General features: G+C 44.6%; 1 protein-coding gene across 1 annotated transcript in view; it reads left to right on the top strand.

Moving 5' to 3' along the window:
* Nucleotides 1–15,452, top strand: part of SLC7A5 (solute carrier family 7 member 5) — a 60,744-nt gene extending 45,292 nt beyond the window's left edge. Inside the window, exons 9-10 of the mRNA XM_077453358.1 lie at nt 4,550–4,727; nt 7,732–15,452. Of these exons, the coding sequence (XP_077309484.1) occupies nt 4,550–4,727; nt 7,732–7,787 (234 nt within the window). The 3' untranslated portion in view covers nt 7,788–15,452. The remainder of the gene's footprint in view (nt 1–4,549; nt 4,728–7,731) is intronic.
* The last annotated feature ends 12,348 nt before the right edge of the window (nt 15,453–27,800 follow it).

Below are 27,800 nucleotides of genomic sequence, written 5' to 3'. Positions count from 1 at the left end.
GTCAAGGCTTGAGGGCTTATGTGCAATTATACCTATAAAAGATTAAGCCAGGCCATTAAATCTCAATAAGTGTTTGGAATTTGCGCTTTTCGCACAGACGATAATATCAGCCCTAGGGTGGCTTTTATCTGCGCCGTGGAGACGCGATGAAGCCAGTTTATGCCTGCATGGCAATAAAACAGATTTAAGAGCAGATACAGGAAGGCTGGAAGGGAATGGCCCATTTAAGGAATTTGTCCAGGACCCAGAGATTTGACATCTAAGCAGTACCTATATAACTTTTGTCTAGTGCTCCTAAAATAGCAGCGCACTCCTGTTCTGTAGCCTCATAGCCATACACCTGCAGTGTAAGAACACACACACATGGATATATATATATATATATATATATATATCTCATAGGCACTGCTGTCTCTGACTGCTAGTCTCAGAGTGAGATTTGGTGATGTCACTACTGTGCTGCTCATGGTTCTCCTTGCTGGAAAGGAAGCTGCACCTGCAGTGCAAGGATTTTCCTTCTGCTTCATGCATTCTGCTGATCTTTGCTTTCTTCACCCCTTCTACTTTTAGGCATTACCTCTCCAACAATGGCGGCTGGTGATAAATTCTTTTTTCGGTGGGGGGGGGGGGGCATGGCAAATGCTCATACCTCCTTCCTGATTGGCTGGGAGAATAATCAATGTGACCGTAGCGAATGATCATTTGCTATGGTCACACAACTGGGTGGGGTCTTTTTATTTATTTAGTTTCTCTTTTTTTTTTTTTCATCCTCCTCCTTTTTTTTTTCTTTCTTCCTCCTTTTTTTCTTCCTCCCTTTTTTTTTCTTTTTCTCTTCTTTCTTCCTTTTCTTTCTTTCTTTTCCATGGGCAGGTGGTGTCATCAGGGAGCATCTCTGGCATGTGGAAGTAAAGCTCTGCTCCCCTGCCATGATGACTTCCTCCACATAGGCAGTGCAGGACAAGGCATGGTAAGACAGTAATAGTGAGAAAATCAACTGCAGGTAGACCACAGGGCAATACTGGTGATTCAATCCTTTGTACTATTGCCTTTTTTCTTTGGTACAGTTTCCACAGTATGCTGAATGTTGGTGTTTTGGTTAATGGCTATTTGTAGAGACACACAAACTGAAAGATTGATAGAGACCGAGCTATCGCTTGGTGCTTGCCACTCTTGCCTTACAGAACCAACATCCTGCTTTAAACTTTTTTGGGGACATCAAAGTGCAAGCACCTCTGGTACAAAAAAACTGATGTGACTGGCTCACTACTGTGGTATGTCAGAGCTATATAAATGTATAGTAGTGTATTGTTGTGGAGGGGACATTAGAGTGTAAGCTCCTCTGGTGCAGAGACTCATTTGACTGGCTTACTATTCTCTGTACAGCACTGTGGTATATGTCAGAGCTATATAAATGTATACTAGTGTGACTGTGGTGGGTCATTGGCATGTAACCTCCTCTCATGCAGAAACTGTTGTGACGGGCCCAGTGTTCTCTATACAACACTGTGGTATGTCAAAGCTATATAAATGTAGAATAATGTCACTGTGGAAGGGACATTAGAGTGTAAGCTCTTCTGGTGCAGAAACTGATGTGACGGGGTCACTGTTCTCTGCGCAGCACTGTGGTATATGTCAGAGCTATATAAATGTATAAAAATAAGTGTGTGACTGTGGTAGGACATTAGAGTGTAAGCTCCTCTCATGCAGAGATTGATGTGGTAAGCCCAGTGTTCTCTATACAGCACTGTGGTATGTCCGTGCTCCGTGCAGTGCTGCAGTATAGGTCAGAGCTATAGTGTGTAAACCCAGCCAAACAAGGATCAAAGTTGAGCCAGGTTCAGCAGGGACAAATTTCGATCCATCATTATCCATGTATGGGCTCGCTGGTTGTACAGAAGTGGATCTATCCATTTATTTGTATATAACCAGCCTGTTGGGTTTTTTCCCAAATGATCAGAGCCGCTGGCAACACTGATCATTGTATTCTGGCGGCAGGGAAGGCTTCCCGTCAGAAGAATACAATAGTTTAGTGTGAGGTGTGTGTGTGTGTGTGTGTTTTTTTTTATTTTTAATTTTTTTCTCCACACATTTGATGAATCTGTTTTTTGAACGAAAGAAAATAAAATGAATTCTGTATGACCTGCCTATGTTGCCAGGATTGAACACAAAGGGACATTTTCCCACCAGGAATACAGGCAGCTATAAAGACCCTTTCCCCTCTTTGTCCAAAAAAGAAAATAAATGGCCGCTTTAATAGTGTGTGGGGTGTGTTTTTTTTTTTTTTTTTTGTGTAGTTTTGATCTTTTTGTGTAGCAGCTTCACAGATCACACATCCCATTTCTTCATTTGAAGATACAGGAGCAGAAATAGGTTAGCAGGAAGAAAAACACAATAAGTTCATTTGAAGTTTTTTAATAATGGCAGATCACAGAGATTCCCAGGCTGCAGGAAAATGATTTGGAATTTGTTTATCTCCGATGACTATTTAAAGTGTCTCTTTCCTCGGCCTGCCGAGTGCAGCAGGTTCACTCGAAGCGGGCCGTCGGGGAGATCTGACCCTTGGTGTTTGAGGTGAGAGAGAATTGCTGGAAATACAAACAGCTGCCTCCCCATTCAGATCATCCTCCATGCTGTGTGATCTCGGCCGGGGCCAGGGGCCCCTGTTCCTGCAGAGTCCGTGTTTTTGTTTTGGCTTCCTTCAGACACCGTGGCCCTTTTTTTATAGGTGGTGGAGTCCCTTGATCCCAGAGCCTTTATTGTCAGGCTTCCTGAGGACGTTCACCTGCTGCGGTGAGGTGTGGTTCACACATGCATGGGGCCCGGAGATCTGGAGGAGAAGCTTAATCTATGTACATGGCTTGAGGATATAGGTGGGGATCTGCAGGCTGACGCATGGGAATAGAATGTGTATAGGAGAGAGATGAATGAGTGTACCCCATACTCGGCACACTCTGCGACAGCGTGATCATCAGATATAAGAGTGACATCACCCCTCTCCAGATATAAGATATATATTATACAGGAGTGACATCACCGCTCTCCAGATATAAGATATATATTATACAGGAGTGACATCACCGCTCTCCAGATATAAGATGTATATTATACAGGAGTGACATCACCGCTCTCCAGATATGTTATATTATACAGGAGTGACCTCACTGCTCTCCAGATATAAGATATATATTATACAGGAGTGACATCACCGCTCTCCAGATATGTTATATTATACAGGAGTGACATCACAGCTCTCCAGATATGTTATATTATACAGGAGTGACATCACCCCTCTCCAGATATAAGATATATATTATACAGGAGTGACATCACAGCTCTCCAGATATGTTATATTATACAGGAGTGACCTCCCCGCTCTCCAGATATAAGATATATATTATACAGGAGTGACATCACCGCTATATTATACAGGAGTGACCTCCCTGCTCTCCAGATATAAGATGTATATTATACAGGAGTGACATCACCGCTATATTATACAGGAGTGACCTCCCCGCTCTCCAGATATAAGATATATATTATACAGGAGTGACCTCCCCGCTCTCCAGATATAAGATATATATTATACAGGAGTGACCTCCCCGCTCTCCAGATATAAGATATATATTATACAGTAGTGACATCACCGCTATATTATACAGGAGTGACATCACCCCTCTCCAGATATAAGATATATATTATACAGTAGTGACATCACTGCTCTCCAGATATAAGATATATATTATACAGGAGTGACATCACGCCTCTCCATATATGTTCTATTTTACAGGAGTGACATCACCGCTCTCCAGATATAAGATATATATTATACAGGAGTGTCATCACCGCTCTCCAGATATAAGATATATATTATACAGGAGTGACATCACAGCTCTCCAGATATGTTATATTATACAGGAGTGACCTCACCGCTCTCCAGATATAAGATATATATTATACAGGAGTGACATCACCGCTCTCCAGATATAAGATATATATTATACAGTTATAAGATATATATTATACAGGAGTGACATCACCCCTCTCCAGATATAAGATATATATTATACAGTAGTGACATCACCGCTCTCCAGATATTAGATATATATTATACAGGAGTGACATCACGCCTCTCCATATATGTTCTATTATACAGGAGTGACATCACCGCTCTCCAAAGATAAAATATATATTATAGAGGAGTGACATCACCACTCTCCAGATTTAAGATATATTATACAGGAATTACATCACCGCTCTCCAGATATAAGATATATTATACAGGAGTGACATCACCTCTTTCCAGACATGAGATGTATTATACAGAGTGACATCACTACCCTCCAGATATAAGATCTATATTATACAGGAGTGACATCACCACTCTCCAGATATAAGGTATTTTATACAGGAGTGACATCACCACTCTCCAGATATAAGGTATTTTATACAGGAGTGACATCACCGCTCTCCAGACATGAGATGTATTATACAGAGTGACTTCACTGCTCTCCAGGTATAGTTATATTGTACCGTCTCTGCTCTCTTTCAGGTTAATGTGGCTCTCCCGATCTTCTTCATCTTGGCCTGTGTATTCCTGATCGTTGTGTCGTTCTATATGACGCCGGTGGAATGTGGGATCGGCTTCATCATCATCTTATCGGGAGTCCCTGTGTACTATTTTGGAGTCTGGTGGCAGAATAAGCCATTGTGGATCCAGCAGGGCATATGTACGTATCTCTTGGGGGGGGATGGGATCACTAGTCCTGATGATGATAATATTACATACATATGTGTGCCCAGCCCATTGCATTAGGCTGTGCACCCCAAACCTCAAACACACATGCCTTTCTCTGCAGCCTCAGCTGCACTGGACAGTGAACGAATGGAAAGTGCTCTGCGCCGAGCAACTTCCTGTTCCTTCACAAACGGAAGCATAGTAAACAGTTTACTATGCTTCAATTCTGAATGGCCACAGTGAGCGACTATGTTCATTTAGAAGGGGAAAAAGGCCGGTAAATTACATATTTACTACCCCCTTCCCCCAATCTCAATTCTAAAATATTCCCTGCAGCATCTGGGAGGAGGGAAGCCAGCAGCACTGTGGCGCAGGTGGGGGTAAGATGGGGAAGGAGGGTAGTCCAGGAATTAGGGGAAATCTGCACCATGCGTAGTGATTAGGGTGTGCCCAGGCATACCTGGCACACCCCCTGCGCAAGCCTATGATTACATATTTAGACATAAAGTGTAACAGGTGCTCTTTTTCAGCTCTGTGGTACCATTTATATAGTCATGCAGCATGTTTTGTACTGCATTACCTCTCGGTTTATGTGGTGCATAAAAACAAGGTTGAGGGGCAGGGCAGTGGTGTAGTGGTTAGCACTCTCACCTAGCAGTATAAAGGGTCACTGATTCAAATCCCAACCACGACACTACCTGCCTGGAGTTTGCATGTTCTCCCTGTGCCTGCGTGGGTTTCCTCCAGGCACTCCAGTTTCCTCCCACACTCCAAAGACATGCAGGTAGGTTAATTGGCTTCTGTCCAAAATTGGACCTAGTATATGAATGGGGACCTTGGATTGTGGGCTCCTTGAGGGTAGGGATCAATGTGAGTGTGTGATGTACTATGTACAGGGATAGGGACAATTGTAGACACTCACTCAGGTTGAACTGGATGGACTGGTGTATTTATTCCAGCTTACTAACTATGTAGACTATGTAAGGTGAACAGTGCATTGTGTTGTAACACAAGCACCGCTCCTCACCGCTGTTACATAGTGGACACCACCAACATGTGAAAAGGGGCCATTCGTTTAGCATGCAGGCTGATGTAAACGAGCCCCAACCAAAACGTCTCTCATTAGTATGATGGGGGGGAAGAGGAACCAAGGAAGACAAAACATAAGCAATTTAATCTTCAGCCTAAATGTATTTTTCAATGCCAGCATTTCAGATTTACTGGATGTATTTTTACTGCTGCATTTCATATAAAATTCTTTCTGAGATTACTTGACAAGTACATACAGCAACATAGAACATATAAAGCAATAAAAAAAACTTTCATAAAATGGGTCATGCCCATGCCAGCCCCAAGGGAGTTCACCGCCGGAGTGTCTGTCTCCGCGGTTATCGCGGGCGTTTGGGGCCATTGCTGTACACCTACTGCCATAATAACTAGAATGCTTTACAGCATGAAGTGTGACCGGCGTTGGAGGTGAAGTTGTTGCCTCATAACCCTTTGTTGTTTAATGTTTTTATTAAGGTTTTCCAATGTATAAAAAGAACAAAAAGAAATTTACATTTGAACAGAGATGATAACTTCCAAGTACAAATAATATAACGTTTACAATATCCAAACAAACAAGGCCGTGTATTGAAAGCCCCCCCCCCCCTGTTTTGACCCCCTAAATGTTGCACTACGACACCGCAATTAGCGCAGCCTTGTTCACTTGAATGGGTTTCATTTGCAAGGATTGTAAAGACAGAAAGTGTCTTTTTTTTTTTATTATTATTCTTTTTTATTTTCTCAATGCATTCTATGTATTAAGATAAAAAAAAAAAAAAAAAAACCTGTGTGCAGCATCCCCCACCCTAATACTAACCTGAGCCCATCTTTATCCAGCGATGTTGCAGGAGTGTCCTAAGCTGCCCAAGACACCCCCTCCTCCCCAAATTGGCTGAGACAGCAGCAAGCATGGCACGATTGGCTCCTGCTGCTGTTAATCAAACACATTCATCCAATCAGGAGAGAGGGGGTGAGGCCGGGTCCCATCTCTGTGTCTGAATGGACACAGGGAGCTGTGACTTAATTTTGGGTGCCCCCATAGCAAGCAGCTTGCTGTGGGGGCACTCAACAGGAGGGAGGGGCCAGGACCACAGAAGAGGAGGATCCAGGCGGCTCTGTGCAAGTCCAACATATTTGTAACTTTTTTTTTTTGCACTTTAGGCTGGGTTCACACCTATGCAAATTGGACGTGGATTTCCTCGCATCAATTTGCATGACAGGAGATTGTGAGCAGCTCTGTATGGAGCGGGTTCACGCATCTCTGTTGTGGCTGCGGAGCGGCTTGCGTCTTTGGCTCAGTTTCAGGGCCAAATTCAGGCAAAATGTTGGCCCTGATTTGTCCTTGAAACAGAACAGGGACGCACCAGACCCCTGCTGCGAGCCGTATCTGTCAGTGTGAACCCCAGCCTTAAGGAGGAGCAGTTGGAGGGCAGTAAGAATGTGGCTCAGCCATGTGTTTTTACCCCCTACTGGAACCGTAAATGACTCCTTTACAATGTCTTTAGAAAGCAGCCCCAGCCTGCATAGAAAAGCCCACCCTATGCCAGCATGCTGCAGAGAAGGAAAATTCTTATAATATTATTATTATTATTTGGGCTTTATATAGCGCCAACAGTTTATGCAGTGCTTTACATTCTAAAAGGGAGATAGTACAGTTTCACTAAAATAAGATGGTTAAGAGGGGCCTGCTCAGAAGAGCTTACAATCTATTGCTCTGTGTGCAAGCAGGGGGCTCTCTGCAGAGGTCCAATATGCTCCCTGCTGAATTATATCTCAGTAATAATGGAGAATTAGATTTGCCTTTCATATTTTGTGTCCCCTCCAGTTACTAGTGGCCCGATGGAGCTGTTTTGTAGTTCAGCAGCTGAGAGTCCCAGATACATGGGTCTCATATTGCTTTACCTCCTCCACAGGCCTTGATTAATCTTGTGTCATCCTTTCCTCCGTAGATTCCAGCACTGTTGCATTTCAGAAGGTATTGGCGGTCGTACCTCAAGAGTCCTAAGCTGCGGCCGAGCCCTGTCTCCACCAACACGCACAAGAAGAACGGTATTTTGTAACGGAATCGAGAATTTTTCAGAAATTCTTCAGTTTTTTTACCTCCCACCCGAGAGGGCAATTTTTCACATTCAGTGGTCCAAACACGGCCCGTTCCACCACGTGGCCTGTGCAGGCAATCTCTTCATTTGACCAACAAGTGACTCCAGCACTCCGCTCCTGACCGCACCATGGCCAGGAGGCGAGGTGCGTTTTTTTTTTTTTGTATCTCTGCCGTTTTTTTCTCTTGTTACTCAGAATCCAGTTACCTCATTCGGGGAAAAAAAAAAGCCACAGAGAAAAAAAAACACGGCCTCTTCCCCGGACAGCGCCTGAGACACAGACCGACCAATCCCGTCATGGCTACTGCAGGAACGGTCTATTAAAAAAAAAATAAAAAAATACTGGACGCTGCGACCGAATATCCCGAGACTGGATACTTCTGGCGCTCCCCCTTGTCCTCTCTACTGATATCAAGGAAACATTTTGCGCTTTTTTTTGGGTAATTTTTTTTTCTATTTTTGTTCGATGAAGAAAAACAAACAATCTCAATTTATCTCTATAGCACTTAAAATAAAACTACTGACAGTTCATTCCCGCAGAACTCCGAGAAATTTTACGTTGTTATTTTTGTATTTACTACCGATCGATCGGCGATCACCGATATCCTCTATAGAGATTCCGGGACTGCAGGCCGCTCTGTATGCAGCATGTGCAGGATTAGAATGTTTAGAACTTTTTTTTTTTATGCTGTTTTAGTTACTAATTTAATATTTACTTAGTTCCTATAGTTATTTTATTTATTCTAGTATATATATTATACTTTTTTTTTTTTTTTTCCTAGATTTGCTCATTTAAAGTAAAAATGAACCTGTTGCTGACCATGTAACACATAGGGAGGTTGGCACACATGGGTCAGCAGCTTTCTGTGCTCCAAGCGCCCAATCACAGACGGCTCCTGATTTTGGTTTAGGATTGGGAGCTGACAACGGGCTCCGATCATGTGACCACCACACATGATCAGAAAGTCCATCCCACTTGCTGACACTAACGTATAACTAAAGGCCAATGTATTTTATCGTTTTGGATCTGAATCCCTGTCAGATTCTTTTTTTTTTTTCTGTCTGTGCCCACGTTGGGAAGATTCACCTTTTTTTTCCTGGTGACTGTGATCACAAAAGGTGAAAATTTAACATACATTTCAAATTTTGGGTTGTCACCGAAACAGGAAGAGGGGAATTCTTCCAGTGGGAGCACCTAGTTCTGGTGACACGCTGGAGGGATTTCCTCTTACTTCTTGTTTTGGCTTTAAGACAGGAAGTGAAGGGAAAACTTACAATGAGACACAGATGGCAAAAAAACAAACAAAAAACACCTGACAGGGGTTATAACTCTCACTTACTCCATTCAAAATGAAAAGCCTTTTGTTCTACGTCAAGTAAAGGGCTTAAGGTGCATGTCCGGGCCAAAAATGAAATTGCTAAAAATCCTGGCTGACCTGCCAGAAATCCAAGGAGCTCCAAACTTCCTGTAGTGAGCACTGGCTCTGCTGCACAGAAATCCTAAGCAGTGTTGTCAGCCCTGCCTAGTTTTTTTTTTATATACTACAGAACACTGCCCCTTGAGGAGAGGAGGAGTGCTGGCAGCACTGTTTGGAATTTCAGTGCAGAAGAGGCAGCGTTGTTGACTCTTTGGATTTCTGGCAGGTCAGCCAGGATTTTTCTGTACTTGCGGCATTTTTAAAGAGACCTAACACAGGGCAATATATGTATTGCAGAGATGTACTGAATGTTTGTTTTATGTAATTTTGTCCTGACATACACTTTATAGTGTTACTAAACCCACAACCTTCAATCAGTCTGTATATGCAGTAAAGCATGTTTTGTTATACTCACTGTGGAACCTAAGGGGCTGTTTGATCCTGCCTTCTCTGATCCTCTCCTTCTTCCACTGTCCCTAATCCATCTCCTGATGGTACAGCCTTGGGGGCACTCTGCACATGCTCAGTTTGGTGTGTACTGTAATGCCCCATACACACTATCAGATTTTCTGCTGATTTTTTTTTTTCCCTTCAGGTTTACCAAAGCCATGTAGTGCAAGGGCCTGCCTGATTACAAATTGAAACGCCTAAGGTTTGACCTCCATATTATATGGTTTTGGTAAATCTTAAGGAAAAACTATGCAGAAAAATAGTGTGTACGAGGCTTTAGAGAAGTTTTTTTTTTTTTTTTCTTGGGAGGGTGCATGTGATCAGCGCAGGGCCAATCAGCACTGTCCAGACAGAGGTTCAGGGGTCCTCTAGCCTCATAGGACAGTCAGAGGAGAATGAAAACTCCTCCTACAAGCTTTAACCAGACACTGATAGAAGGCATAAGACTGCTATATATTGCCGATGAGAAAATGTATTTTAGCAGTTTATATTTACTAAAATAATTGTATTTCCATGTTGTGTGGGAGACCAGATATAGTGAATGCAGGGTCTGGGGTTCAGTAACACTATAAACATATATGTGCTCTTGGAAGTATTCAGCAGAAATACATGTAAACTGTATTTACAGTTGTGCATACATTGCTATGTCCATACAAGCGTTCCATAGACCCCTATGGAAGTGAGCAAAACTGGATATGCAGTACTGCGGATACTTCAAGAGTCTGTGCAGGTCTAGATACACCCCACTGACAATTGAGAGATGTAATTACCCTCGAAGCGTCACACAACGGCCCCCTGGACCTGGCTGGGTATTATGCGAAACGTAGTTTAATAGCAGTACAACCACTAATGGAGTTAGCATCAGGATTTTTTTTTTAACTTGAATTTATTAGTTTCCATTTACAGCTGATTGTTTTATCTATAATTTTTTATTTTTTTTTCTTGCCTGTGTTGACAAAGCTGACCTTGTGCTAAAATGTAAAGTCCGCTTATGCGCCTGCTGACAAAATGCTACATTGCAGAATTAAAGGGCTTATTCACACTTATTTTTTTGGCAATATATGCTAAAATGTGTGTGTTTAACATGCAACAAGGCATGGCAATGCACACTGCTTATTTTGAAAAGCTTCCCAATGCATTGTACAGCGGAGCCCAGTGCGCTGCAGTGCTTTTTTTTTTTTTTTTTTTTTCTGTAATGTAGCATTTTGACAGCGGGGGAGGGGAGCATTTCACTTTTTTTATGCAGATCCCACGGCATTGCAGTTTTTAAATCTGTTTCATCGTTTACTAAACGGGGCAACCCAACTAAAATTGTTACTTTTTAATGTTTACTTTTTTAGAATTGTTACTTTTTTTTTTTTGTTACTTTGTGTTTCATAACTGTTTAACTGTTCTTGTAGTGTTTTTTTTCATTAAAGCTGAACTCCAGGCAAAGCTACTAATACACATTTTTAAAACCTACAGATGGGAACTCTGGCATGCCATGTAATTCAGTTTTTGCCAGCGTTGTGATCCCGGTAGTTGGAGGGGGGATCAGCCTTCCATTGTGGTTGTAAAGAACAGCTTGGTCAGACAGGCCCACCCCCCCCCCCCCTTTCCTGGGCTTGTTGATTGGACAATGTAGCAGCAGCATGGTTATGACTCCGCCCTCTCCTTGCACTGCTTTAGAGCCTAATTGGCCCCCTAGCTCTGCCCTTTCCTCTCTTAGACCCCCATACACACTATTAGATTTTCCTGCAGATTTTTGTCTTCAGCTTTGCCAAAACCATGTAGTGCAAGGGCCTGCCTGATTGCATGCAAATTGAAACTATGAAGGTTTGACCTCATATTATATGGTTTTGGTAAATCTGCAGAAAATCGAATAGTGTGTATGGGGCCTGAGTCTGAGTGCTGCTGTACAGGGCATTGCCGGAAGCTGATACTAAGAAAGAATCAGGTACTTACACTAGCTGCATCCACATAGTGGTTACGTTTCTGCATTATTTGGAGTTGTTTTTTTTTTTTTTTTGCTAATGTCTGCCTGGAATTCGGCTTTAACTGTGTTCATCTCTGATTATATCCAATGCCTGTTCCTCTGACACACTCCATTTAAAATGTGTTACTGTCCGAAATGATGAATCATTCAAGCAGCTTATTTTATAATGTAAGGACTCCAAAACTGGTCACTTTACACTTATGCTACATACACACAAGCGGATTTTCCATCGGAAAAAAACTTGGATGGTTTTTCCAATGGAATTCCGCTCAAGCTTGGCTTGCATACACACGGTCACACAAAAGTTCTCTGATCGTCAAGAACGTGGTGATGTACAACACTACGTCGAGACGAGAAAATGAAGTTCAAGCTTCCGAGCATGCATCGAATTGTTTCGGAGCATGCATAGGAATTTTGAGCGTCGGAATTTGTACAGACGATTGGAATTTCCGATCGGAACTTTTTCCGACTGAAAAATTGAGAACCTGCTCTCAATCTTTTGCTGCCAGCAAAATTCCGATGGAGCATACACACGATCGCATTTTCCGACCAAAGGCTCACATCTGACTTTTGCTGGCGGAATTTCCGATCGTGTGTACGGAGCATTACTGTACTGTAATATGGAGCATTGTCAGCCTGGGAGGGTGTGTTAGGACTACAGAGCACCTCCCCAGCGCGTGGGGGGGGCTTTGTAATTCAGAGGTGAACTTTAAAGTGTAAGTCCAGGCAAAAACTATAAGTCCCCTTTCACACTGAGGCGTTTTTCAGATGCTTTTGCGCCTGAAAAACGCCACCCCTGCAGTCCCAGTGTGAAAGCCTGAGTGCTATTGCACCAGGGCGCTGTGCTGGCAGGATGTTAGAAAAAGTTCTGCAACCAGAATCTTTGGGGCGGTGTATGTATACACCGCTCCTGCCCATTGAAGTTAATGGGCACTGCTGCCCAAGCGCCTGCAAAGTGATTCAGCGCTACACGGGTGCTACTAACCCTTTTATTTGCCCGCTAGCGGGGGGTTAACAGCGCGCCCCTAAAACTAGTGGCGTTTTACTGTCAACACCCGCCCCAGTGTGAAAGCAGCATAAACCTGCTCTCTGCCACATTTTAAGCCTAATCTCTCTAACCCTGTAAAGCAAAAATTGCTGTACTTGCCTATTCTGCAGCCAGTCCGGTTTCTGGCGGCAGAAGCTGTGTGCAGGAGAGGACCGACAACAGCTGTGAAGAGGATAGGAAGTGACATCACCCATAAACTTACTATGGGGCTTCCGTTGTCGGCTGCCTCTCCTGCTTCCGCCTCCACACTGAAGCTGCCGCTGGCAGCTGATGCTGGGACCGGATCGGCTGCAGAATGGGTAAGTATATCGATTTTTTTTTTTCTTTTTTTTTTTTTTTTGCTTTACTGGGTCAGATAGATTAGGTTTAGAATGTGGCAGAGAACAGGTTGAGCGGTCAGGTTTTGCCTGAACTTCCGTTTTAAGGTGATTGCGCAGAGCTGTAGCTTGAGAGCCTACATAACAGTCTTTAATCAATCATAAAGAAGATTGCACAATCAGATTGTAACGTATATGGCCAGATGTAGGATCTACCTGCTGCTGTAAACCTGACATTCACGGGAAATGGAAACATTTCTGGAACGGGATCACAAAAAATGTAAAACTGTTACAGCCATAATCCATTTACCGCAAACCCTCAGATATGGCACCTTAATGGCAAAATAACCCCTTCATCTATGGTATCCATGGGCTAGGCCACCAAAGACTGATATTTCGGTTACAGTTGGGTACTGGTAGGTTGTGGCACGCACTTCCATATATATAGTTTAGAAAATCCACAGCCAGAGCTACCCAGGGAACCCCCTTCCTATTGGCGTTAATGGAGTCTCACTCTTGCCGCTGCATTTGAATTTGAGAATTCAGTGGTGGGAGTTAAGTTGCCTACATAAGGTTTAAGCTAATTGTTTTGCCAAATTTCTGATATGCCGATCAGATTTATTAAGGACAAAGTGTCTGGGAACCTTTTTTAGGCTATGTGTTTTTACCCACCATGTGGTGTCTATTTAAATTAATGCAAGCACATCCAAATGCATATCAACGCATGTTAATGTACTTTGTCATGTGTTGCAAAGCGCTTTGCATTGGCTGTCAATGTGCATCATAATGCACATTGATGCACATCGTGGTGCTTTTGCTTGCCTTATGACCTGGTAATATGCGGCATTATGATGCACATTGGTTTGTGTCTTGATGCATGCGCTGAGACACATTCAGATGTGTTTCCATCAATTTCAATCAAGCAAAAACACTCAAAAGCATATCAGGGCTGATTTACATTTGTGCGTTGTAGGAATGCACATGTCAAAGCGTGGAAACACACATTAAATGCATTAGGTGCCATTCTGTTTGAATAGTACCCGAAAGCACTAAGCCAACACATGCGTTGTAAGGCTGCAACTCACCGCCGTGCATTGTGGCAAAGATTTTGCACCACGCCTGATTTTGGGGCATTGAAAGCCCATTGATTTTGATGGGCTGCCTTAATGCAGTGCATGTTAACATGTGAAATGACATGTATTAACTGTATAGGTGTGTGCAGCCTATTGCATTAGTGTGTGCACCCCAAAGCTCTAATACACATGCCTTTTCTCTGCAGCCTCAGCTGCACGGGGCAGTGAATGAATGGGAAGTGCTCTGTACTGAGCGGCTTCATGTTCATTCACAAACTGAAGTATAGTAAACAGTTTACTATGCTTCAGTTATGAATGAGCATAGTGAGTGTGTTCATTTAGAAAAGGAAGGCACTGGTAAATTACATATTAATAGCCCCTCCACCACTCTCCATCCTGAAAGTTCCCCTGCAGCAGCTGGTGGGGAGAGGAGGGAAGCCAGTAGCACTGTGGGGGGGTGGGTGGGGGTGCTGGAGCCTGGGCAGTAGAGGAAATCGGCAATGCATATAGTGATTAGGGTGTGCCCGGGCACACCTCCTGTGCATGTCTATGATTAACACACTTGCCTTAGCTCACCACACAGATGTAAATGGATCCTCAGTATTAGATCGAATCTAACGGCAGCTGGATACGTAGGAAAATGATTCTGCTTGGGGTGAAGACGGTAGAACAATTTTAAGAATTTGTTAAAGTGATGTGGGTGTGGCCTGTTTCGGTGCCGCCATTCACACTTCCTGGGTTGTAAGGGATGTGAGCGATTTCAAGATGGGCAGCAGTCAGAATGAGAAGGGTTAACAAAGTGGAGGGGGGTATAATGTCAGTTTTTGGTGGACTTTCCCTTTAAAAACATTTTAAAATGGTCAAATGCAAAATGAACATAAGAAGAATCAATCCTCAATTTTCATCCCCGCCTACAAGTTGTGCCAATTGTAGATTTGCAGAATTAAAAAGAAAAGTTTTTGTAAGGACACAGATTAAAGGAGAAACTTTTTTTTAAGTGTTGCCCCATCAACAGTTTCCAGAAATTTGGGGACCATTGTGCTCCTCGCTAGTCTTGTTTCCTGGAGAGGTCACCGCAATGAAACTTTCTTTTTGTGTTTTTTTTTTACTTTTATTAAATTTGTGTTTTTTGTACTCCTTAGAGGAAACGGTATTGATGTGTTTTTATACTTTTTAGACCTTTGAATGGTATTGGAGGCCTTGCAGTATTCTAGAATTGGATGTAGTGTTAGCTGATATTGTACGTTTATGTTTTTCTTTTCCCCCTAAAATAAAGTCTAATGGTCATGATTCTGCGTTTTTGCTTAAGTTCTTTTTTTTTTTTTTCTGGAAATCAAAATTAAATATTTATCATGAAAACTCAAAATTAATTGATACTCTGTAAATATGGTGCTCAGATGAAGACGGGATCTGGAAGTGCAGACTGTGACCACACCATTATATAGTTCTTATATACAGTATATACCTGCTACCGCAACTACAACAATAAACAATCAATCAAACAAAAAACAATATTAATCCTCTATAAAGCTAAAAACCCGTTATAAACCACTGGACCGTGCCCCTCTGCCAGCTCACAGCCTCCCTCTGGGCCTCCACATCCCTTATGCCCCATACACAAGGTCGGACATTTCGATCACAAAATCCGAGGGATTTTGGCCGAAATTTGTGTTGTTTACACACGGTCGCACAAAGTTGTCGGAAAGGTGACGTTATACACGTACGACAGGACTACGTAGAGACCAGTAGCCAATAGCTTTCGTCTCCAAATTTTTTTCTGAGCATGCGTGGCACTTTGTGCGTCGGAATTCACTACACACGATCAGAAAAAGTCCAATCGGATTTTGTTGTCGGAAAATTTTAGATCCAGCTCTCAATCTTTTTCCGTCGGAAATTCCGATGAAAAAAAAGTCAGATAGAGCTCAGACACGATCGGATTTTCTGACAACATAAACGGATCGGACTTTTTCCGTCGGAATTTCCGACCGTGTGTATGGGGCATTAGGCCGCTTGCACACAGGGCATTAGCTAACCTCGTCTAAATGCCTTTACTTTTGTGTGGAAAAAATGCCTGGCGCATATAAATGCGTTTAGGCGCTTCAAGCTCATGGGCATTAGATCATCTCATTTGGCCAGAATTTTGGTCTTTGAAATGAATTAAAGCTCAAGTGCTTGACATGCCTGGCGTCAATGCGCTTCTAGACGCATTTACGCTAGGGTTGCACTGATACCTGATTTTTAACGGCGAGTACCAGTGTGGACACTTTTAGTCAAGTACTCGCTGATACCAAGTATCCATACCTTTTTGTGGTGCGATTTGAGCCCATACAAACTGAATGGGCTCAAATTGCATTGCAAAGAATTGCATGTGATTTGAACAGGAATGCAGTACCTTTCCTGTCCAAATTGCATGCGGTTCCCCTACTGCTCCTGTGTGAACCCGGGCCGAAGTCGCTATCACAAGCCTGGATTCTCACCGGCTCGGTGCGGGACGCCACATGCGATTCAGATAGGCATCCCACTGCATTCCTGTTCAAATCATATGCATTTTCTTTGCAGTGCAATTTCAGCCCATTTATTTTGTATGGGCTCAAATCGCACCACAAGGTTTGGAGTATTTGAGCATTTTCACTCATGGATAAAAAAAACTCTAGTTTTCTGTGTCAAGTTTTTATTCTGCACAAAGCAACCTAGACGTACTGGAAGTGTTTTTTTTTCTTCTGCCTCTAAACGCCTATGTGTGTATGGACAAATAGGCTAACATGGAGGGGTGCGGAGAGGCAGAAAAAGGGGAAAAAAAGAACCTTGCAGATGCCCTAAAAGTAGCATTTACAAATGTGCTGGGTGAGCCCTTAATGTCCCACAGCGCTTAACAACTCCTAAAGTCCCCCCCCCCCCCCATTCTCCAATAATACCTCTCAACTTCCAAGAGTGCCCTAATTCCTCTGAAGCTCTCAGCCCCTATAGTGCCCTCCATCCCCCCACAGTGCCCCCCAGCTCAGTGCAATGCCTCCATCCATCGGCAGACCCTCCAGCCCACCTTGGCTCTCACAACCTCCAAAAGTGTCCTGTAGTGCTCCCCACAAAGCCCCCAGCCTCCTGGAGAGACCCCCTGACCTCTCCAAGGACCCCACTCCCTATAGTTGTCCCCAGCCCCCTCCAAAAACCTCATACCCCTACAGGCCCACTAAGTGTTGCAGGGTCCCAGATTCCCTGCAGTGTTCTTAGGTGGGTGGTGCTCCTATAGGCAGAAACGTTATCCAAGGATTAAGGATGAGCGCAGGCGTGTTCGCATGGACCACGTGCAGAGCCCGCCAGGAAGTCGGCATGGCGCTGCGCTAATCACAGGCAGTGAGACATTGCCCTCTGTGCGGCTGCAGAGATCGGGCAACGTCTCACTGCCTGTGATTAGCGCAGCGCTGTGCCGACTTTCTGGCGGGCTCTGCACGTGGTCCATGCGAACACGCCTGAGCTCATCCCTACCTAGGATGGGTCTGGAGTCATCTGATTTAATGAACATTGCATAATTATTAATGAAATAAAGCACTTTGATGTTCATTAAATCAAATGACTCTGTTCATATTTCATGTCTGCGGTTTACAGCCACTTTAAAAGATAGGTCAAAGACCAGCCCTCTGTAGTGTGTACTTAATTTAATTAAAAGCCCAAAGTGTAATTTCTGTCTGCTGCTTTGTACCTCTATCAGCATGAGTCGCTACTGACAAGTTTTCACGACACTAAAAGAAAAATGGTGACAATAGAGGGACCTCCAGCACACAGCCTGTGATTTACGCCCTCAGCTCTATCCTTTATGCTGTGTGAAGGGAAGTCTTTTTCCCGCCAATCATCTCCCTGGCCGCGTACACATGGTCGGAGATTTTGCCAACCAAATCCGTCGGATTTTGCCTGTCGGATTTAGTCCTACGGATTGTGTCCGAAACTGTTGCATACACACGGTCGGGCCAAGTTGGCGAAAAATCCGATCTTTCAGAACGTGATGACGTAATTTCGTTACGATGGGACTACATTCAGGCTAGTAGACAATAGCTTTGATGTAGAAATTCGATCTGAGCATGCGTGGCACTTGGTCCGATGAAAATGCTCTACACATGATCGGATTAGGTCCGTTCGGCCCAGTTGGTCGGGAAATATTTCCAACATGTTGGAAAATTGGGTCGGACGGAGATTCGGACAGAATCAGTCCGATGCATACCACACACAGTCGGATTATCTGACGACACGGTCCGATAGGACACATTCCGACAGATTCTCCGACCGTGTGTACAAGGGCTTAGAGCTCTCCTAACTAAGCTCTGCAGAGTGTAACTTCGGCTCTCTGCACCCCTTTTCTGAATTTCGAGACAAGCTTATAAATTCAGCAGTTTGAACAGATATAGAGAAGAGATGGCTGAAGATAAACTGGTACAACTTATGTAGGAGGATTTGTTTAATGTCCATGAATCACCTGAGGCCAGGCACTTCACTGAGTATATGTAATGGTTTACAACCAACCACTTCAAACATATGACAATGGGGACTTTCAGACCTAAGCTTTGCTCAAAGCTGGTGGCTTGAAGCTCAGGTAAGGACACGAGTCACATGGTTTTGGCCTCTATACACAGGAAAGCACCTAAAAACACATATTGTATAATGCACATTTTTTTGCACAATGCCTTACCTCTCCTCCTAGTTACTAACTTTCCATTGGCTAAAAAAAAAAAGAGCTCAGGTGTGTAAACTCCCCAAAAACTCCTCAAGGAAAAAAGATATTGGCTCTCACAGTGTAGTGTCAAGAAATCTTCCGTTTATTAAAAATATTTTTATTTTTAAAAACAAATTAAAATAAAAGTAAAAAATCCATACAGCATATGTTTAATTTGTTTTTTAAAATATTTTTAATAAACAGAAGATTTCTTGACGCTACACTATGGGAGCCAATATCTTTTTTCCATGAGGCACACACTTGTGTACACTTGCGACTACCTGGAGACCAAGGGACGCCTAAGAGCCTGCAGATGCCAACACACGGAAATCTCGGTTAAGAGTGTGGCGTTACATGTGAATTACCCCTGCAGGGGCTGGTGAGTAGGGACATATCAGGAGGCGCACACAGGTCACCTGCAAAAAACTGCAAGCACAAAAGTCACCTGAATCATCTGCATAAGCATAAACAACTATTCATACTGGAACAGCTATATACGTTTTTCTTGCAACTTTTGGCTTTTATATGCTTTTTTTTTTTGCTGCACAATTTTTTTCCACACAGATTTATGCAATTTTTTTGCTACACAACTTTTTTTGTGTAATAGAACTGGTTTGGTTCACTTATATGTACTTTTATATGCCATTTGATGGTGTTTGGACACTTTTTTTCACAAATTTATGGTCACTATACACTTATGATTTTTTTTCACTCAGGATCTATTTCTAGGTTTACGGTGTTAAGGCCCGTACACACGGTCGGACTTTTTGACAACAAACATGCAAATTAGCTGTTTTGGAGCAACATCCGACTGTGTGTACGCTCCATCGGACAAACTTTTTTGGTTTTCATCTGACTTTAGCCTCATACACACGATAGGACTTTGTACAAACTTTCCCTTGGATTTTTGTACAAAGGGCGTCGGCCCTAAACTTGTATTGCATACACACAGCAGGACTTTTTCAGCCAACTTTCACCAAATCACGTGGTTTTTCTGCTCTTTACCGCCACCTTTGGTCAACTTCTTTATTGTTGTCTGATCTTTTGCATTGGTTCTGAGCATGCCTGTTTGTACTTTGTACAAAAGTCCTATGGTTTTCTGTACACACGATCAGACTTTGCTCCATCGGACTTTTGTTGCCAGAAAGTTTGTCCGTTCGCACAGCCAACAAAAGTCTGATGAAAACCAAAAAAGTTTGTCCGATGGAGCATACACACAGTCGGATGTTGCTCCAAAACAGCTAATTTGCATGTTTGTTGTCAAAAAGTCTGATCGTGTGTATGGGCCTTTTTGTTGGCTGTGCGAACGGACAAACTTTCTGGCAACAAAAGTCCGATGGAGCAAAGTCTGATCGTGTGTACAGAAAACCATAGGACTTTTGTACAAAGTGCAAACAGGCATGCTCAGAACCAATGCAAAAGATCAGACAACAATACAGAAGTTGACCAAAGGTGGCGGTAAAGAGCAGAAAAACCACGTGGTTTGGTGAAAGTTGGCTGAAAAAGTCCTGCTGTGTGTATGCAATACAAGTTCAGGGCCGACGCCCTTTGTACAAAAATCCAAGGGAAAGTTTGTACAAAGTCCTATCGTGTGTATGAGGCTTAAGAGTGGTCTTGTCTATTACATATATATTTATATTTTTACATATTTCATTTGAAATATTTGGTTACACAGTTTATAGTCTAAAGCCTCATACACACGATAGGACTTTGTACAAACTTTCCCTTGGATTTTTGTACAAAGGGCGTCGGCCCTGAACTTGTGTTGCATACACACAGCAGCACTTTTTCAGCCAACTTTCACCAAATCATGTTGTTTTTCTGCTGTTTACCGCCACCTTTGGTCAACTTCTGTATTGTTGTCTGATCTTTTGCATTGGTTCTGAGCATGCCTGTTTGTACTTTGTACAAAAGTCCTATGGTTTTCTGTACACACGATCAGACTTTGCTCCATCGGACTTTTGTTGCCAGAAAGTTTGTCCGTTTGCACAGCCAACAAAAGTCCGATGAAAACCAAAAAAGTTTGTCTGATGGAGCGTACACACGGTCGGATGTTGCTCCAAAACAGCTAATTTGCATGTTTGTTGTCAAAAAGTCTGATCTTGTGTAATGGGCCTTTAGTGTGTATACATAAATATCTTATATAACTTTGCACTTATATATCATTTTCCACTTATTTGGGGAATTATCACTGAATCACTGGACTGCTGGCGGTGCAGTCTGTTTATTGGGTCATTACTGTGGACTTACCCCCTAGTGTTTTATACAGGAGGGTCTGTCCTCGTATAGGTGGATGAGATCCCAATTAGTACTTACCACCTCTAGATGAAGGGTGTAAAGGCCCGTACACACGGTCGGACTTTTTGACAACAAACATGCAAATTAGCTGTTTTGGAGCAACATCCGACCGTGTGTATGCTCCATCGGACAAACTTTTTCTGTTTTCATCGGACTTTTGTTGGCTGTGCAAACGGACAAACTTTCTGGCAACAAAAGTCCGATGGAGCAAAGTCCGACCGTGTGTACGCAAAAGCATCGGACTTTTGTACAAGGTACAAACACGCATGCTCAGAACCAATGCAAAAGATCAGACTACAATACAGAAGTTGACCAAAGGTGGAGTCATTGAACGTCCTCTTTTGAAGTGGCGTCAGTACGTTGTGTTTGTTGTCAAAAAGTCGGACCGTGTGTATGCAATACAAACTTGTGGACCACGCCCTTTGTACAAAAGTCCACGGAAAAGTTTGTACAAAGTCCGACTGTGTGTATGAGGCTTTAGTGATTACCGTATATACTCAAGTATAGGCGGACCCGAATATAAGCCGAGGCCCCCAATTTACCCCCAAAAAACTGGAAAACTTATTGACTCGTGTATAAGCCGAGGGTGAGACATGGCTGTCCATCCCTGTGTGTCCGTCCATCCCTGTGTGTGTGTCCGTCCATCCCTGTGTGTGTGTCCGTCCATCCATCCCTGTGTGTGTGTGTCCATCCATCCATCCCTGTGTGTGTGTCCGTCCATCCATCCCTGTGTGTGTGTCCATCCATCCCTGTGTGTGTGTCCATCCATCCCTGTGTGTGTGTCCATCCATCCATCCATCCCTGTGTGTGTGTCCATCCATCCATCCCTGTGTGTGTGTCCATGCAGCCTTGTGTGTGTCCAGCCTACCTGTGTCCCGAGCCTCCGTCCCGAGCCTCCGTCCCGAGCCTCCGTCGTCCCGAGCCTCCGTCGTCCCGTGCCGAGCCGAGCCTCCGTCCTTCCAGGATCGCCGCTCTTCTCGGTGGCCATTCTACAATTCAAAAGCCGCGCCTCCGCCTCCGCCTGTGATAGGCGGAACACTCAATTTCCCAGCAGCCTGTGTTCCGCCTATCACGGACATCCTCTCATCCTCGTCCGTAGTACGAGGATGAGCGGATGTCCGTGATAGGCGGAACACTGACTGCTGGGAAATTGAGTGTTCCGCCTATCACAGGCGGAGGCGGAGGCGCGGCTTTTGAATTGTAGAATGTCCGCCGTCTGTCTGCTCGACACGCTGATCGGGCAGTCAGACGGCGATGACTCGAGTATAAGCCGAGGGGGGCACTTTCAGCCTCAAAAAAGAGGCTGAAAATCTCGGCTTATACTCGAGTATATACGGTATTACCACCACTGTGATTTCCTATCCCTTTAATCTGTGTGGTTCCTTTAGCCTTGTAGTGAGAGTGTAGTTCTCTCTCTTGGACACAGGTAGCACCACTGACCCCATTGTTGTTGTGTAAATAATCCTGTATATATGTCAGCGCCCCCCCCCCCCCCCACACACATATACACACACCTGTATATATGTCAGCCCCCCCACACACACCTGTATTTTTGTCTGCCCCCCCCCCACACACACACACATTTGTATATATGGAAGGCCCACATACACAAATCTGTACCCACACAAGCCTCTGGCCCCTCCCTGTTCACAAACAGCCCCCCTCCCTTTCCTTCTCAGCCCCTACTAGGGTTTTGAATCATGTGTCCGGGTTTCAGTCCACCTGAAACCCTGACACAATATTCAGACAGAAATGATGGGAGGAACAGAACAGGGCCTGATGGGAGGGTGAGGGGGCACTATGCACGCCACATTTCTATTCTCTTTGGCGCTCCCAAAGGTGTCCCAGGTCTTTTACAATCCTATAGTATAGTATGCTAAAAAAAAAAAAAAGTTTTGCTGTGCACCACTAAAGTGTTCGGGTTTGGCTTGAAGAAAAAGTGGCAACCCTAGCCTCTAACTTCCTACCTGGTCCCAGCTTGTTTTTACAAAGCTGACTTGTTGCTGAGAAGCGTAGTACAGGCAGATCACTTTCACATGAGGGGTGCACATGCACATAGTAGCCAGAGGTGGCAGTAAAGAGCTCGATGTCCAAAATCAATGACACCAGAACTGCAGAAACTGTGAGATCATTTCTATACTGCACAGCACGGATCCCCTTCACCCATCCTGCCTTCTTCTGTCCCAGGCGGGCCCCTTGGCCCCCTGGCACCTTACAGCTGTAACGGCTGTACCCTCCCTGAGTGAACTTGCTCCTGCCTTGCATCTGAATCTAATTCTATGAGCTTCCTATGGGCAGCTGCAAGGTGGATGCAGACGTCCCAAAATGTGACTCCACATGGAGGACGAGTCTCAGCGCCTATCTGAATGAGCTTTTAATGTTCCCCTCTGCGCCTCTCAGCCTCTTCAGAGCCTAAAATAACAGCCAAGAGGCTGAAAGAGCATGCCACCAGAGCGCACACCATCAGAGCGCACTCCATCAGAGCGCACGCCATCAGATCGCACACCATCAGAGCGCACTCCATCAGAGCGCACGCCATCAGAGCGCACACCATCAGAGCGCACGCTGGAATGCTGTAAACAGAATTACTTACAGTCAATCCAATTCAATCTCATAAAACAATTATATAATTATTGATAGGTAATAACACAAGAGATTGTTGATTCAGGGAATATCCGATCGCCTTTTGGGGGATCAAGAAGGAATTCATTTTTCCTTCACTAGAGCAAATTGGACCAGGCCTTAGGTTCCGTTCACACGAATGCATTTTTCTTAATCATACATCACGGGACACAGGAGCTTCATTACATAGTGGGTTATATAGGCACCTCTGATGATTGGACACTGGTTAACCTCCAATTAAGGAGAATTCCTCCCCTATATAACCCCTCCCATATGGGAGGCACCTCAGTTTTTTCGCCAGTGTCTAAGGTGGTTGGTCACGTAAAACATGTGCTATGAAGAAAGCTCTGTGCAGGTCCCTGCGGGGGTCTAAGGGCTATGATAACTGGATCCATATCTCGGGCCGATATTTGACTCCCAAGATGATATGGTACCCGGGCCTCATCATCCAAAGAAACTAGGTTTTGCCTGTAAGTCCTCTCCTGTTGGAAGACTGGGCTCTGGGAAAACCAGACTTGGTGTACTATTTACATAGTGGCACGAAAGTTTCTGGCAGAGTCTTTTACAAGGTCCAGGTAAGAGGTTCCTCTGAGAAGGAACCCAAAAAATCCTGAAGGTTGGCACAACTCTGCCCGCCATGATGGGTGAAGGCTGGAATCTGTCTGTTTTCAGCAATTCCTGCGGCGAGGACAGCTAAGAGAAGTTAATCCTATATAAATCATATATTATGGATTTCTTCATGTGAATAGTTGTATGTCTTACCTGGTTTCCACCACTAGAGGGAGTAAGAGTAGCCTGATGCATACTTACATGCCTTTCAGATACACACGCTCAGTGAAGCCCTGTTGTTTTCAGATGGCTCACATCTCCGCTACAGTCTCTGCCACAATAGAGGTAAGAGAGGGGTCCCACGTAGTCTAGGGGTGCCGCGTGGCTCCGTAGGTGATCCTCTCCCCCCTTGGATGACCGGCAGTCCTCGTGCACGCGCGCTGAGTGCGCTCCCATACTAATGGAAGGAGGGGGTGTGGTTGCAGGCCGTGCACGCGGCGTGCACGCGGCGTGCACAGCGCTTTACTGCGCAGGCGCCAAAGCACCAATTTTAAAAAGCCCAGAGCGCCAGGGGGCTGTAAGTGGAAGACACAGGAGCTGTGGGCAGTAAGCATCCTAAGGGATTGGATCCAGGCAAACCTAAGACACCTACTCAGCATCAGGTTGTGCAGTTTAAGCATATATATTTATTATGAGACTTGGAGCACAACAGTAATTGCACTTTGTACTAGTACCTCTGCTTTGTAGCTTAGGACTATGTCTCCTCGTAAGAGGGTCTCAGGGGGAGGTAACAAGGGCACTGGTAAATCACTGCCTAGGTCTAGGGGTCCTAAAAATTCCTGTAGTTTACAATCCCCCCCTGCAAGACTGGAGCCAGCCTCAAAGGATGTGTCAGTGCCCCTGTCGGGTTTTGCAGCCTCTCCTAATGTTTCAGCCCCAGTGTATGTCACTGAAGACTCCCTTAAGGCTACATTGGAGGGTTTTGAAGGGAGAATCATGAATTTTATTTCAGCTTCCCTAAAAGATAGCAGGAAAAGGGGTAGATCCCCTCCCTCTGCTGAGATTCCTCTTTCAGATGACACCTCTGAAAATGAGGAGAGATCCCTATCATGGGATAGGGATCAAGAGCAGTCGGATGAGTCAGAGGAAGAGGAGAGAGTCCCCTCCTCCCAGGCACTCAGAAAACAGGTTCAATATTATACTGAGTTGGTGCGTATCACATTCAGAATGCCCGCTGCTGAGGCCGCTACATCCTCTGTTTCTTCCCTGGGGGTCAGGAAAATCCCACAGACTGCCTTTTCCTTTCCAATTCATCCCTTAATGGATAAATTGTTGTATGAAGATTGGGGGCATCCCGATAAACTGTTTGCTCCTCCTAAAAGGTTTTCTATGCTTTATCCTCTGGAGGAAAGTTTCACCAAGAAGTGGGGGGTCCCATCTATCGATTCGGCTGTTTCTTGTGTGAATAGAAACCTGACCTGTCCTTTGGATAATGCTCAGGTATTTAAGGATCCAACCGATAAGAAGCTGGAAACGTTATTGAAAACCTCCTTTTCCATGGCTGGCGCTGTAGTGCAGCCTACAGTCGCAACTGTGGGGTTATGTCAGTTCCTCAAGGAACAGGTTAAGCAGATGCTTGGCCTCCTTCCCAGTGAGGAAGTGGAGAATTATGCAGAAATTCCTCAAATTCTGTGTTTTATGATTGATGCAATTTCGGATTCGGTCCAACAAGCATCTCGTTTGTCTCTCCTGTTGGTACACATGCGAAGGGCCCTATGGCTAAAGAATTGGGCAGCTGAGCTGTCATGTAAGAAGTATTTGATTGGTTTCCCATTTAAGGGGGAACGCTTTTTTGGGGAAGAATTAGATAAATTCGTCCAAAAGATTACAGGGGGTAAATCTACTCTCCTTCCAATCAAAAAGAGCAAACGTCCATCGTTTAGGCGTTCTCTTTCCCCCGGAGCATCAAGCTCTAAGCAGTGGCGACGGCCTTCCCAACCTTCCTCTACAGGAAAGGCCCAAGGTCATGCCCAGGGGCAGAAAAAGACTTGGGGGCGAAAGCCTGCCAAGCAGAGCCCAAAAGCTTCCTTGTGAAGGGGCACCCCCACACGGCCGAGTGGGGGGAAGGCTCCTGCAGTTTGCAGAAGCCTTGCGGGATAATATCCGGAACGAGTCGGTAATCTCATCGATATCTCTGGGCTACAAGCTAGAGTTTCAGGAGATTCCGCCTTCTCGGTTCCTAAGGTCAAGGATTCCCAAGGATCCAGTAAAGCAAAAACAGGGGGTGATAGTGGAAGTGGACCCAAAGGAAAAGGGTTCAGGCTTTTACTCCAATCTCTTCACCGTTCCAAAGCCAAATGGAGGTGTCAGACCTATCCTGGATCCAGGGCCGTCTTTAAGGCAGGGCAAAAGGGGCAGCTGCCCTGGGCCCTGTCATTGTTGTGGGGCCCAAAGCAGCTGCCTCATACTTGCCAATAGGGATGAGCTTCGTGTTCGAGTCGAACGTAAGTTCGACTCGAACATTGGCTGTTCGTCCGTTCGGCGAAATCCGAACATTTTGATCCGTTCGCGTCAAATTCGTGTGCGATGGCGCAGTGCATTGCTGGCTCATGATTGGCCAAGCATGCACTGTGACCCCGCATGCTTGGCCAATCGCAGCGCCAGCAGCGAGGAGAGCCATGATTGGCCACAGGCAGGATGCCTGTGGCCAATCATAGCTCAGGCTGTGTAGTGCACGCCCCACACTATATAAGGCCGCCATCGAGGCAGCCTCGTGTAGTGTGTTGGCGTCTGAAGCAGTGGGTGTTCTGTGTATTCAACACAGTACACACCGATCGTTTTCGGCCGATTTTCTATCTTGCTGTTGTGTAGTGGTTATTGTCTGTGTGCCCTGACCGCAGTATACACCGCTATATTCACCTCACCTATATAGCTAGTGATCTATCTTTTATAATAGAGCTTGCAGTCAGTAGTGTTAGGAGATAGTGCGTGCTGAGTTAGAGTAGGATTTTGCAATATCAATCAATTGGATCGCTCTGCAAATGCTGTCTCATGTACCCCTTAAATGGACAAAGCCTACTTGATCTTTATGCGCAGCCACTGCGCCCATCAAGCGCAGCCACTGTGCCTATCAAGCGCAGCCACTGTGCCCATCAAACGCAAGTACTGTGCTCATTAAACGCAGCTACTGGTGCCACTAGCGGCTGGTGCTCAAAATTTTTGGGGAGGCGCAAACAAACTGAAAAAAGAAAATCAATTGCGGCCATTGTGCCCATCAAATGCTGCCATTATGCCCATGAAACGAAGCCACTGTGCCCATCAAAGGCAGCTACTGTGCCCATCAAGAGCAGCCATTATGCCAACTACCATACCTATCAATTGCTGCCAGTATGCCCATCAATTTCCGCTCCTGTGCCCCATCAAGCAGTGTGTCAGTGTGCCCTGTCAGTGTGCCCATCATTTGCCGC

Source organism: Lithobates pipiens, unplaced genomic scaffold, assembly GCF_037356315.1.
Source record: "Lithobates pipiens isolate NorthernLeopardFrog02 unplaced genomic scaffold, aLitPip1_a1.2 Scaffold_10, whole genome shotgun sequence".
Taxonomy (NCBI): domain Eukaryota; kingdom Metazoa; phylum Chordata; class Amphibia; order Anura; family Ranidae; genus Lithobates; species Lithobates pipiens.
The sequence above is the reverse complement of the archived record's forward strand: the minus strand, read 5'-3'. Positions and strand labels throughout refer to the sequence as shown.